This window comes from Arachis stenosperma, chromosome 9, assembly GCF_014773155.1.
Source record: "Arachis stenosperma cultivar V10309 chromosome 9, arast.V10309.gnm1.PFL2, whole genome shotgun sequence".
Lineage (NCBI taxonomy): Eukaryota > Viridiplantae > Streptophyta > Magnoliopsida > Fabales > Fabaceae > Arachis > Arachis stenosperma.
Genome location: NC_080385.1, coordinates 79,885,355 through 79,899,068, shown reverse-complemented (window position 1 = coordinate 79,899,068; position 13,714 = coordinate 79,885,355). Strand labels below are relative to the sequence as shown.

At 39.5% G+C, this 13,714-nt stretch overlaps 1 protein-coding gene and 1 non-coding gene across 2 annotated transcripts; both read left to right on the top strand.

The window, feature by feature from the left end:
- Positions 1-855: 855 nt before the first annotated feature.
- Positions 856-1,326, top strand: LOC130949641 (uncharacterized). Its single transcript, XM_057878304.1, has one exon. It carries the CDS (start codon positions 856-858, stop codon positions 1,324-1,326), a length of 471 nt encoding a protein of 156 aa, XP_057734287.1.
- A 10,488-nt stretch (positions 1,327-11,814) lies between these two features.
- On the top strand, positions 11,815-11,922 carry LOC130953799 (small nucleolar RNA R71). The gene has a single exon (XR_009075959.1). It is a non-coding gene; the product is annotated as a small nucleolar RNA R71 (small nucleolar RNA).
- The last annotated feature ends 1,792 nt before the right edge of the window (positions 11,923-13,714 follow it).

The following is a 13,714-nucleotide window of genomic DNA, read 5'->3' as shown; positions in this document are numbered from 1 at the left end:
GTTGTAGTGTACTCGGATCACGCGGCACTAAAGTATTTGTTGGCTAAAAAGGAATCAAAACCGAGATTAATTCGTTGGGTGCTTTTGTTACAAGAATTTAACTTGGAGATCAAGGATAGGAGTGGTTCCCAAAACCTAGTGGCGGACCATCTAAGTCGCCTCGAACACACAAAAGGCGACACCACTTCTATCAATGACTCCTTTCCTTTAGACGCTTTGCACGCAATCTCGGAAGTAGTTCCTTGGTATGCCCCAATAGCAAACTACTTGGTTTCACGCACTTTCCCTCCCAATCTCAACAAACACCAAAAGGATAAGCTGAAAAGCGAATCCAAATACTATGTTTGGGACGATCCCTATTTGTGGAGGTGTGGAGCGGACCAAATAGTGCGACGGTGCATACCTCAAACCGAATTCCAAGCAATCTTGGACGCTTGCCATGCTTCCGAAGGAGGTGGCCACTACTGCCCCCAAAGAACGGCAAGAAAGGTCCTTGATTGCGGATTTTGGTGGCCAACCCTTCTCAAAGATTCTTCTCTCCATTGCAAATCTTGTCCTCAATGCATTCGGTTTGGAAATATTTCTAAGAAGGACGAAATTCCCCAACAAAATATGCTTTTTTGTGAAATCTTTGATGTATGGGGAATCGACTTCATGGGACCATTTCCAAATTCCAATGGCTTTCTCTACATCTTATTAGCCGTCGATTATGTGTCAAAATGGATGGAGGCAATCCCCACCCGAACGGATGACGCTCATGTTGTTTATTCTTTTATGAGGAACAATATCATTTGTCCCTTTGGCTCCCCAAGAGCAATCATAAGTGACCAAGGATCCCACTTTTGCAACAAAAAAATGGACGGCCTCATGAGAAAGTATGGCATCATACACAAAGTCACCACGACTTACCACCCTCAGACAAATGGCCAAGCCGAAGTTTCTAACCGGGAAATCAAACATGTGTTGGAAAGGATTGTGAAGCCGAATCGGAAAGATTGGAGCACTAAACTCTCCGATGCACTTTGGGCTTATCGAACGGCTTACAAGACACCCATTGGCATGAGCTTCTTTAGGCTTGTATATGGTAAAGCATGCCACTCACCGGTAGAAATCGAACACAAAGCTTATTGGGCCATAAAGGAATGTAATATGAGCTTGGGTGGAGCCAGAGTAGAGAGAAAGATTCAATTAGCGGAATTGGAATGCTTAAGATTAGAAGCTTATGACAACTATAGACTTTACAAGGAAAAGATGAAAGCCATCCATGACAAGAACATTAGGAGAAGAGAATTCCGACCCGGTGAACTAGTCCTTCTTTACAACTAAAGGTTGAGATTACTACCCGGAAAGCTTAGATCAAGGTGGGATGGACCCTACCAAGTGGAGAAAGTAGAACCTTATGGGGTCTACCACTTGCGCCACCCATCAAGTCCGGACATTTTCAAGGTAAATGGGCACCGTCTCAAATTGTATCATGGTGAGCAAAGAAAGAACTCCAAGGAATTTGAAGTATTCCTCTTGAGGGATGCACCTCTTGAACAAGAACTTTGAGCTAGTGAAAGTCCAACTTAAGGACGGTAAACAAAATTGCTAGGTGGGAGACACCCCACCATGGTAAGATCTTCCTGTGTACATAACCATTGCATCATTCTTTGATTGACACTTGCTTAACACTTGACTTCATGTTTGTTAGCTAGATTTCAATTCTAATTCTGCTTCATTTGTTGAGTTCATTGGTAGTTTATCAAGTTAAAATGCCCTTCTATAGTGCTTAAGTGGCTGTTTGGAGAGTTGGAATGCTATAAGTGGTGCAAAAAAAAAAAACATGCAAACTTTTGAAAAGGCACCTTTCTGCGCGTGCGCGCACCTGGCGCGTGTGCGCCCTTGAGGCATTTGACGACCACCCACGCGGACGCGCACCGTGCGCGGACGCGTGGGTTGCAAAAAACACCCCTCCATATATTTTCCCGAGAGTTACGCCCGCACCATGCCTGAGGTATAGGCCACTTACGCGTGCGCGCACATGACGCGTACGCGCGCTTGGCCGAAATCTACAGATCGACGCGTTAGCGTACCGTGCGCGTCCGCGTTGAACACCCTTTTGCACTTCTGGTACATATTCCAGAGAGTTAGGCCACTCTCGGGCCCACACTAAGCCACCGGCCCAGCATCTCTGCCGCGTGCGCGCACCTGGCGCACACGCGTCCATATGCTAGCAACACGAGGTGCGCGCGCGCCTAGGCCGCGCACGCGCCCCTCATCCTGCACCCTCCTCTAGGCCACTCCACAGAGAGTTAGGCCCACCCCAGGCCCATCTCCTGCCTGGGGCATCACCACGTTGATGCGTGCGCACACCGTGCGCGCGCGCCAACAGCTTTGCAGCCAACTTCTGGTACCTCGTCCAGAGAGTTGTGCCACCTCTAAGCCACCCCTGTGCTGCCAGCCCAAGTGCATGGGCGCGTGCGCGCAGCGTACGCGCGCACGCCCTACTCCACCTCGCTCCCTTGCGCGAGCGCGCACCGTGCGCGTACGCGCGGGTGATCGACGCCAACTTAATAGGGAGCATACTTGCCCCCTTCATTCTTCCTCTCCTTTCCCTCTTCTTCTCACTCTTTCTACTACCCATCCACCTACTACCATCTCTTCTTTCCAGTCAACCACCTCCTACCACCTACCTCCGGTGGCCCCACACTATCCCTCCACTCTCCATCACTCCACTCTACAACTTCTTCTTCCATATCCTCTTCCATCTCTCAAGGTACTATACTAAGCTACCCTCTTACTCCACCTATCTCTTTTTGATTCTTAATCATTTAGTTTCATTTTCTTTTAGGTAGCCTCTTTCCTTTTCTCCTCCCTCTTTTTAGTTACTTCTTTGGGGTGTTTTTGTATTTTTTTTCAATTTAACTCTTCATAGGCATTTGGGTCCCAACTTCTCTTACATTGGTAGATGAGATGTGTTGCTTGATTTTCTTGCAACCACTGTGCACTGTAGTCATTAATAATAGATTGTAGAATGTTACATTGCTTTCACCTTCTTCTAATCACATACTACAAAAAGGATGCACGCCAAGTGTTCGACGAAAGGCATACTCGAGTTTTGAGCTCATTTTGACTAAATTGCCTCTCAACTAATCACTTTTGGGTGCATCCCCACATTCTCTAATCCATCCACTCACCTTTTCATAACTTGCTTCCCACTTTTGGTATCCGAGGGTGTATGCTTCTCATGCTTCTTACTTGCATGCTTAATCTACCCTTGCACCACATGCAAATGATTTGCTTTGCTCTTCACATGTTATCTTAGTACATGTTGCAGTTGTCATGTAATAATGATACCCATATTTTATGGCATAACTTTTCATTGCATAATCGCATTCAATTACGCTTCTTTGGGTTTGATGTTATCCCCTTTCTTTGCTATCACAGGATGGTCATCAAAAAGAACAAAGGGAAAGCCCCGAAGAAGCCAGCTTCCAATAGAGCGCGCTAAGAACTAACGGCCAAGCCACTCCTGAAGAAGGCTAAGGGCCCCGTTGATGTTCTAGAGAAGGACAACCCTCCAAAGGATTCAAATAAGTTTCCTAACCGCTACTGCGAACTTGTTTACTCAAGAATGATTGAAAGGAATTATCACCCGGAGCCCCTTCTAGTCCTACCGGCTCACCTCACTCTAATTGTGATGCCACACATTGACCGGAGGCAATGGAGATTCCTCTTGAGGTAATCAAAGGAGGCCAATCTCTCATGGGTGGTGGAATTCTACTCCAACTACCACTCACCCCTTCTCACATCAATATTTGTGCGCCGAAAGCAAGTGTCAGTCACAGTGGAAACCATCCGAGAAGTCCTTGGGATTGGGCCATTGACGGATGAATATGATGCCTACCAAGAAGTCTTGGCTACATGCGATGACCGTGCATTCGATTGGAGCGCGATCCTCCGCGTAATTGCTTAACCCGACGCATATTGGATTCGGGGGACCATAAAGCAAAGACCAAAGGGTTTAGATGTCCGCCACCTCACTTAAGAAGCCACGGCATGGGCCCAAATTCTAGCTCACTACGTGCTCCCAAGCACCCATGGGTCATCCATTACCGCCGAGCTTGCCTTATTGATATGGTGCATCTTAACCGAGAAACCGATCGACATTTCGCATGCCATTTGCCAATCCATGGGGCGCATTCATGCCAAGGGAAATCTACCATTCCCCGCTATGGTGACCGAATTAGTTGCAAAGGCCGGCGTCAACCGAGAGGCTAAGGATAGGAGAACCTCAATTCCGGTCGAAGGCGATGTTATTCCGACCAAGAGGTGCCTCAAGCCTCCGGAATTCACCAATGACATTGGACTACCCACACCAACTCGCAACACTACCACATCATCTACACCACAAAAATCAGCCACCCAACGCCTTGAAGACCTTCACAAGAAGTTGGACCGTTATGAGAGGCGTAACCAACGCCGATATGCTCATGTGAAGAAACTTCTAAGCGTAGTCACCCCACCTATGGAGGAACCAGATATCTCCACATCCACTGCAACTTCAAGCGGAGATAGCGATGGCATTGGAGATGAGGGACACTCGGGACTCGACCACCCATTGCGCCTAACCTATAGCACGGAGGACCGTGCTAAGTTTTAAGTGTGGGGAGGTCGGCCGACCGATCTCCGTAGGTAACATCCGAATAAATTCTCGTTCCTTGAACTCCTTTGTAATTAGGATAGGTTGCATGATTAGGTCTTAGTTGACACCATTTGCATGATAAGTTTACTTGGTTGGAACAATGAAACTCTTTCTTAGGAAACCAATACTTTGGGGCAACCGTGGCATTGCCAATTTTAAATACTTTGATGCCAAATTTGCATGAAGAATTATATTTTGGAACATGGATTTTGAGTTAAGAACACAAGCTAGTAAGCTTTGAGCCTTGTTTGTGGCTACATCTTATAGTCACCTACTGTCCTTCTTGTGTGCAATTGTTTTCTCTCTATAAGTGTGACCCTTGATTTGTTTGATTCTTTATATCCATTATTTTGTGTATTCATGCATTTATATGATTGAGGCCATCATTTCATTAGCTCACTTACTCAAATGGCCTTACCTTTTATCTTCCTTTGTTAGCCAAATTTGAGCCTACGATTAACCCACTTTGTTCTTAATTTAGCACATTACAAGCCTTAAAGCGAAAAATAATAAATGTCCTTAATTTGGATCTTTGATTAGCTTAGGCTAGTGTGTGTGAGTATCATTCAAGTGTGGGAACCTTGGGACATTGGGTGAATAAAAGGGTAGTTCTGTATCTTTATTGAAATTTTTGAAAATTGGGTACATACTCATGTATTGATCAATTGTAAAACCTTATGCATTGATGCTCTTGTATATAGGAAGAAAGAAAAAAAAAGAAGAAAAAAAAGAAAAAAAAAAGAAAAAGAAAAAAAAACAATATGGAAAAAAAAGAAAAAAAAAGGGGGGACAAAATGCCCCAAAGTAATGCTCAAATAAAAGTCAATGCATATGTGTTGTGAAAAGAAAAGGGAATGCATGAGTATGTGGAAAGGTGAAGAATGGGTAGTTAGGTTAGAACTTAATTGTATAGGATGTCATAGGTTAGGTGGGAAGTCTAAGCCTATCAAAGATTCAAATTTCAAGCTCACTTGACCAAATATGCATCCTACCTTAACCCTAGCCCCATTACAACCTAAAGAAAAGACCTCATGATAATTGTATGCATGCATTGAATAATTGTTGATTGTTAGAAGAAAAACAAATCTTGGAAAGCATGACTAGGGGAGAATTGAGTGAATCAACCCCAAACATCGAGCGACTAGAGTGCAAACACTTCCGGTGAGGGTTCGATGCTCAATTCCTTGATTCCCGGCTCTCACGAGCATTCCTCATGCAAGGTTGCATATATTGCATTTGATGCTTAAAATTGGTAAGTCCTATACATTGACCACCATCGTATCCCATATGCTTGCGTATATCATAGGAAGGTTGATTTGTTCCTAACCAAGTAGATAATAGCACTAGTCATAGTTGCATTCATATAAGTAGGTTGCACTTCATGAGTCTGACACTTTATGATCCCTCGGTCTTCTGTGTTTCTTTTGCATTTCTCTAAGCATGAGGACATGCTAGAATTTAAGTGTGGGGAGGTTGATAAATCCCATTTTGAGGGTTTATCTTGTTTTGATTTCAGGGGTTTTATCAATGATTCCACACGCTTTCTATATGAAAATACAAGACTTTGTGTTCCTTTCCTAATTTTGCCCCATGGATGAAAACATGCTTATTTCGCACTAAAATAGATATATTTCTAATCTTCTCTTAATGCCATTCGATGCCGTGACTTGTGTGTTAAGTGGTTTCAGAATATAGGGCAGTGATGGACCGGAAGAGAGAAGGAGGACGGGTGCAAAGGAAGGGAGCATGAGAATTGAGCCTTGGAAATCTCAGCATGGGCGCGTGCGCGCACTTGACGCGTCCGCGTGGATAGAGCAACTATAAGTCAAAGCCAAGAGCCAAGCCACAAGCCGATTTGCGTAGCGGCTAAGCCATGATCTTCATGGGCGCGCACGCGTACATCACGCCTCCGCGCACATTACAAGATGCTTCGGTGGCGCGCGCGCGTACATTGCGCGTGCGCGCCGATGTTCGAATGTGATTTTTTTTAGGAGCCACGTGACTTAGGCGTGGAGGTAGTTGGGAATCCCATTTTGGGGAAATGCCTTGGCGGGAAAAGCTTAAGAAGACCAAAGGAACAAGGGTTAAGGACTTTTAGCTCATTTTCTAGATTTTTAGATATTTTGAGGGGATAGTTAGTTACACTCTTGGAGAAGGAGAGAGAGATTCCAAGCTCTCACTAGGGTTCATCTTCATCCAATTTCTGAATTTTCAATCACTCTTTGGTGAGATCCATTGCAATTCTCAATTCACTTTGTTCATGTCATAGATCTTCTTCTCCAATTTCAAGTAGTATTTGTAATTGCTCAATTCTCATAGATCTAGAATTCAACTTTGTAGTTTTGGATTTTATCAATCCCTTGAGAATTTGATTTTCATTGTTGTTCTTTGATAATTGTTGTTAGTTCCTTGTGATGCAATACTTTTAATTCTATTTTTCTTCTCATTTTTACTATGACTTTCATTCTTGCTCATCAAATGTTTGATAAAACGTCAACACTAGTTATGGAGTAGAAATTTCTTACTTGGCATAGGGTTTGGGTCATTAGAAGAAGTTGAATAGTTGTGTCAATTGTTGATTTGGAATTAAGGATTGCTAATTGACTTGGAGTGCACTAAAGCTAGATTCCCATGGGGTGAAGCTAGGACTTGTGACTCAAGTTGATTATTCTCATTTGACTTTCCTCTATACCTAGGGGTTAACTAAATAAAGCAAGGCCTAATTGTTGTCATCATTGAAGGAACTATAAGGATAGAATTTCTAATGCCAACCCTAAGCCAAGTCTTTTAATGATTGATTGTTTGTTTCCTATTACTTTGCTAAAACCTTCAAGGAATCCTAACAAGGCTTTCTAATCAATAAGATGCACACTTTAGCAATTCCAAGGGAGGACGACTCGGGAGACTAGTACTCTCGGTTATAGATTGTAGGATTGTTTGGTGCGAAGTTTAAGTGTCGATTAGACTATACTCACGATTGTATTCATCATTGAATTCTAAATCGGAATGCTAAATTTCGTTTATCAATGGCTGACCCGGCGTTTGATCTGAAGCAGAGGAGATTAATGACTTCTGACCCGGTGTTAATCATATACAACCTGCCATGGAATGAATCAATCAGAAGTTGGAGTAGATGGTGAGAAAATTTGATCCAGAAGGAACAAGCATTTCCGAAGCGTCAACCATTCTTATACCATTGATTTCACACATATCTAGTAACGTTTTATTTAATTATTCTGTTTTGTGCGTTTTCTCATGACAACTATATTTTCTATCCACCTGACTAAGATCTGCAAGGTTTCTAATGCTTGCTCAAACCAACAATCTCCGTAGGATCGACCCGGTATTACTTCCCGGTCAACCTGTATGAAACGTGTGAAGTCAGTTTCGTGCACCATGTTTTTGGTGCCTTTGCCGAGGATTTTTCGGATTTGACAAACTATCGGATTATCTTGTTGCTTAGATTAAGTACTTTTTACTATTTTGTTTGTGTCTTTTGTATTCTTTTAAAAAATTTTCCAAAACCTTTTCTTTTCTTTATTTATCTTTGTCTTCTGTGTGAGTCTTTTAGTCTTGTTCTTGTTAAAATTTTGAACTTTCTTGGTGTCTTTTCCAAAAGTTTTCAAAAATAGTGTCTTTTGTTTGAGTCTAGTGTCAGTTCTTAAGTTTGGTGTCCTTTGTGTGTTCTTTATTTCTTTAAATTTTTGAATTGTCCTTAAGTGTTCTTTCTTGGTGTTCAAGTTGTTGTTTCTTTTGTTGTTTTGATCTTAAAATTTTTAAGTTTGGTGTCTTTTGGTGTTTGTTTTCTTAATTTTCGAAAATTAGTGTCTTTTGGTCTAAAAGTTTTAAGTTTGGTGTCTTTTGGTTGTTTTTCTCTTTCTTCTTTAATTCAAAAAATAAAAAATATCTCTTTTATCATTATTAAAAAGTTTCGAAAATTTCACTTTCTTTTCTTATCTTTATTTAAATTTTTTTAAGATTGGTGATTTCTTGTTAGTGAAGTCAAATTTCAAATTTTAAATTTTATCTTTTCATATCTTTTTCAAATCTTTATCTTATATTTCTTTAAAATTCAAAATTCAAAAAAAAAATCTTATCTTACCTTATTTCAAATTCAATTTTTAAAACTCAATTTCAAAATTTAAAATTTAAAAATTCAAATTTCAAATTTGAAAATCAAATCTTTTTCAAAAATTAAATTTCAAATCTTCACCATATCTTATCTTTTCAACTTATTTTCAAATCTTTATCTTATCTTGTTTCAATTTCAAAATTCAAAAACAAATCTTTTTCAAATCTTTTTAAATTTTTATCTTATCTTTTTGAATTTTAAATTTCAAAATGAAATCTTTTTCAAATCTCCTATCTTATCTTTATTTTAAATCTTTCTTAATTAGTTACTTGTTTTCTCTTTCTTCTTTTTCAAAACTTCCTAACTAATTCCTCTCTCTTCTATTTTCGAAAACTTCTTACTTCTTTCTGTCTCTTCATTTTTGAAAATCATCCTTCAATTTTGAATTCCTTTTAGTTAATTATCTTTTATTTTTTCTTCTTTTAGAAATTTAATAAATAAATAAAATAAAAATAAAAATCTTTTAATTCTATTTTCTTTTTTTACTTCTAAATTTTTGAATTCTTCTGCCCCTTTCATTCAAATTCTTTTTTTCATTCCTCTACCCTCATTCTTCTTTCTTCTTCAGATCTCACAAGGAGTTCTCTATCCTTTGACATAGAAACTCCCATTCTCTTTCTTTTTTGTTTTTTTTCTTGTTTATGAGTAGGAACAAAGATAAAGAACATCTCTTTGATCCTGATCCTGAACCTGGGAGGACCCTAAGGAGGCGTTTACAACAAGTTAAAGTAGAACACTCCGCAAGAGATCTCACAGAACTTTTCGAATAAGAAACAGAAAATACAGACATGGCAGCCGAACAGAATAATGGAGGGGATACAAAGAAAGTTCTTGGTGACTTCACTGCACCCACTTCTGACTTCTATGGAAGAAGTATCTCTATACCTGCCATTAGAGCAAATTACTTTGAGCTTAAGCCTCAGTTAGTCTCTCTAATGCAACAGAATTACAAATTTAATGGACTTCCACTGGAAGATCCACATCAATTCTTATTTGAATTCTTGCAAATCTGTGATACTGTAAGACCAATGGAGTGGATCCTGAGGTCTACAGGCTTATGCTTTTCCCTTTTGCTGTTAGAGACAAAGCTAGGATATGGTTGGATTCTCAACCTAAGGAAAGCCTAAACTCTTGGGAAAAGTTGGTCGATGATTTCTTGGCCAAGTTTTTTCCATCTCAAAAGATGAGCAAGCTCAGGGTGAAAGTATAAACCTTCGGGCAAAAAGAGGGTGAATTCCTCTATAAAGCTTGGGAAAGATACAAGCAACTGATCAGGAGATGTCCTCCTGACATGCTCTCAGAATGGTCTATCCTAGGTATTTCATATGATGGTCTATCTGAGATATCTAAGATGTCCTTGGATCATTCTGCTGGTGGATCACTCCACCTGAAGAAAACACCTACAGAGGCGCAGGAACTCATTGAAATGGTTCCAAACAATCAGTTCATGTACACTTCTGAGAGAAACCCTGTGAACAATGTGGTAGCTCAGAAGAAAGGAGTCCTGGAGGTTGACACTCTGAATGCCATATTAGTTCAAAACAAGATCTTGACCCAACAGGTCAATATGATCTCTCAGCATTTAACTGGAGTGCAAGCTGCGGCTAGCAGCACTCAAGACACCTCCTATGATAGAGATGCTTATGATCCAGATCAACCCATGCTGGAAGAAGTGAATTACATAAAAAAATCCTATGGAAACACCTACAATAATTAAGGTAACCTCTCATGGAAGGATCAACAGAAGTCTTAGTAAGGCTTCAACAATAATTAAGGTGGAAGAACCCAGAATAGGTTCAACAACAGATGACTATTCCCATCTTCTCAGCAACAGATGAAGACCTCTAAACAGAGCCTTTCTGACTTAGCAACCATATTTTCTAAACTCTCTAAGACCACTCACAGTTTCATAACAGAAGCTAGGTCCTCCATCAGAAATCTAGAGGTACAAGTTGGTCAGCTGAGTAAGAGAATCCCTGAGACCCCTCTTAACACTCTTCCTAGTAACAATGAAGTGAACCCAAGAGAAGAGTGCAAGACCATCATTGTAGAAGCTGAGGCCAAATCTAAAGGGGATACTCTGGCAATGAACGCTAGTAAGGAAGTCCTTACTAGGCGTTCAACGACAAAGGAAGCACTATCATTGGCGTTGGATGCCAGTAAGGAGGTCCTTAGTAGGTGTTCAATGCCCAAAGAACCACAACAGCTGGCGTTGAACGCCAGTAAAGGGATACAAGCTGGGCGTTCAACGCCCAAGGAGACATAAGTCCTGGCATTGAAAGCCACAATAGGAGTAGTTGGTGACCCTAAGCCCATTGAGAAATTTCTTATTGAAGAACTGATAGAACCCAAGGTTCATGAGGAGCCCGTTGAAGTTCCCTTGAATGCTTGGGTGAAGATTATAGAATCTGAAGAGTGCTCTTCCTCTGATGAGGAAAAGAAAACTAGGAAAGAGTAAGTTGCTCGATACCTAGAACTTCTCATGAAGCTGAATGCCAAGTTGTTTGGCACAGAACCATTAGAGGAAGAACCTTCAGTGCTCACCAAGGAACTCAATGCCTTGGTTCAACAGAAACTACCTCAGAAGCTGCCGGATCCTGGACGCTTCTCGATTCCTTGCACCATATGCACCATCACCTTTGTGAAGATTCTGTGTGACCTCAGAAGATGCCTCGTTAGTACTGTTGGATGTATTTTGCCATCTATTCAGACTTTGAGAGATCATGTTGACTTGCTGAGTCAACATTTTGTTCTGAGCCAATATGGCATTCAGAGCATCAATTTCAAGAACTCCCTTCCTCTGAGGCGTCCCATTATTCACAGAATTCCTCTCAGAAGTGTACATGAATTGATTATTTGCAACTATGTCAATAAGTTCTTGAGCTTCTGCAGGCATTTTCTTTAGATGAATGGATCCACCTGCAGAATGGTCCAGTGACATCTTGGAGAACTCAGATACACCATAATAGAATATATCCAGAATGGTCCACTCTGAAAGCATGTCAGAAGGACACCTTTTGGTCATCTGCTTGTATCTTTCCCAAGCTTCATAGAGGGATTCACCATCTTTTTGTTTAAAGGTTTGAACATCCACTCTAAGCTTGCTCAACTTTTGAGGAGGAAAGAACTTAGCCAAGAAGGCCGTGACCAGCTTATCCCAAGAGTCCAGGCTATCTTTAGGTTGTGAGTCCAACCATGTTCTAGCTCTGTCTCTTACAGCAAAAGGGAAAAGCATGAGCCTGTAGACTTCAGGATTTACTCCATTAGTCTTAACAGTCTCACAGATCTGCAAGAACTCAGTTAAAAACTGGTAGGGATCTTCTGATGGAAGTCCATGAAACTTGCAGTTCTATTGCATTAGAGCGACTAATTGAGGCTTCAGCTCAAAATTATTTGCTCCAATGGCAGGAATTGAGATGCTTCTTCCATCAAATTTGGAAGTAGGTGTAGTATAATCGCCAAGCATTCTCCTTGCATTCTTGTTGTTGGGTTCGGCTGCCATATTCTTTTCTTGTTCAAAAATTTCAGTAAGGTTGTCTCTGGCTTGTTGTAATTTAGCTTCTCTTAGTTTCTTCTTCAGAGTCCTTTCAGGTTCAGGATCAGCTTCAACAAGAATGCCTTTTTCCTTGTTCCTGCTCATATGAAAGAGAAGAGAACAGAAAAGGAGGAGGAATCCTCTATGTCACAGTATAGAGATTCCTTTATGTTAGTAGAAGAAAGAAGGAATAGAAGAAGGAAAAGGTAAGAATCCAAACACAAGGGGGAGGATAGGTTCGAATTCTTGAGTAGAGGAGAAGTGTTAGTGGATAAATAAATAAATAGAAGAAGATGAGAGGGAGAGAATTTCGAAAATTAATTTTGAAAAAGGGTTAGTGATTTTCGAAAATTAGAGAAGAATTAAAATTAAAATTTGAAACAATTAGTTAATTAAAAGAATTTGGAAAAAGAGTGAGAAATTTTCGAAAATTAGAGAGAGACAAGTAGTTAGGTGGTTTTGAAAAGGATAAAAAACAAACAAAAGGTCAATTAGTTGGTTGAAGAAGATTTGAAGATTAATTTTGAAAAGATAAGAAGTTAGAAAATTTTTTTTTTTTTTGAAAAAGATATAATTTTAAAAGATATGATAAAAAGATATGATTTTTAAGAAAAAGATATTTTGAAAAAGATTTGATTTTTTTAAAATTAAAATTGATTACTTGACTAACAAGAAACTAAAAGATATGATTCTAGAATTCAAAGATTGAACCTTTCTTAACAAGAAAGTAACAAACTTCAAATTTTTTAATCAATCACATTAATTGTTAGTAAAGTTTTTTGAAATTTTGAAATAAAATTAGGAAAAAGATTTTGAAATTAAATTTTAAAAATTTTCGAAAAAATAAGAAGAAAAATTAAAAAGATTTAATTTTTGAAAAAGATTTTAGAAAGTAAGATTTTTAAATTTGAAAATTTGAATTGACTTATTATAAGAAATAGCTAAGTTTTAAAATTTTTTACTAAGTCAACTCAAATTTTCGAAATTTATGAGAGAAAAAAGGAAAAGATATTTTTTTATTTTTTTGAATTTTTAATGATGAGAGAGAAAAACACAAAAATGACCAAAAACATGAAAAATTTGGATCAAAACCAATGATGCATGCAAGAACACTATGAATGTCAAGATGAACACCAAGAACACTTTGAAGGTCATGATGAACATCAAGAATTTATTTTTGAAAAATGTTTAATGAAAAGAAAACATGCAAGACACCAGACTTAGAAATCTTTCATGTTTAGACACTATGAATGCAAAAATGCACATGAAAAACATCATACAACACAAAACAAGAAAATATGTAGATCAAACAAGAAAATTCATCAAGAACAACTTGAAGATCATGAAGAAAACTATGAAT

Coding starts and splice junctions, on each gene's coding strand:
- LOC130949641 (XM_057878304.1), top strand. CDS start 856: ATGGACGGCCTCATGAGAAAGTATGGCATCATACACAAAGTCACCACG.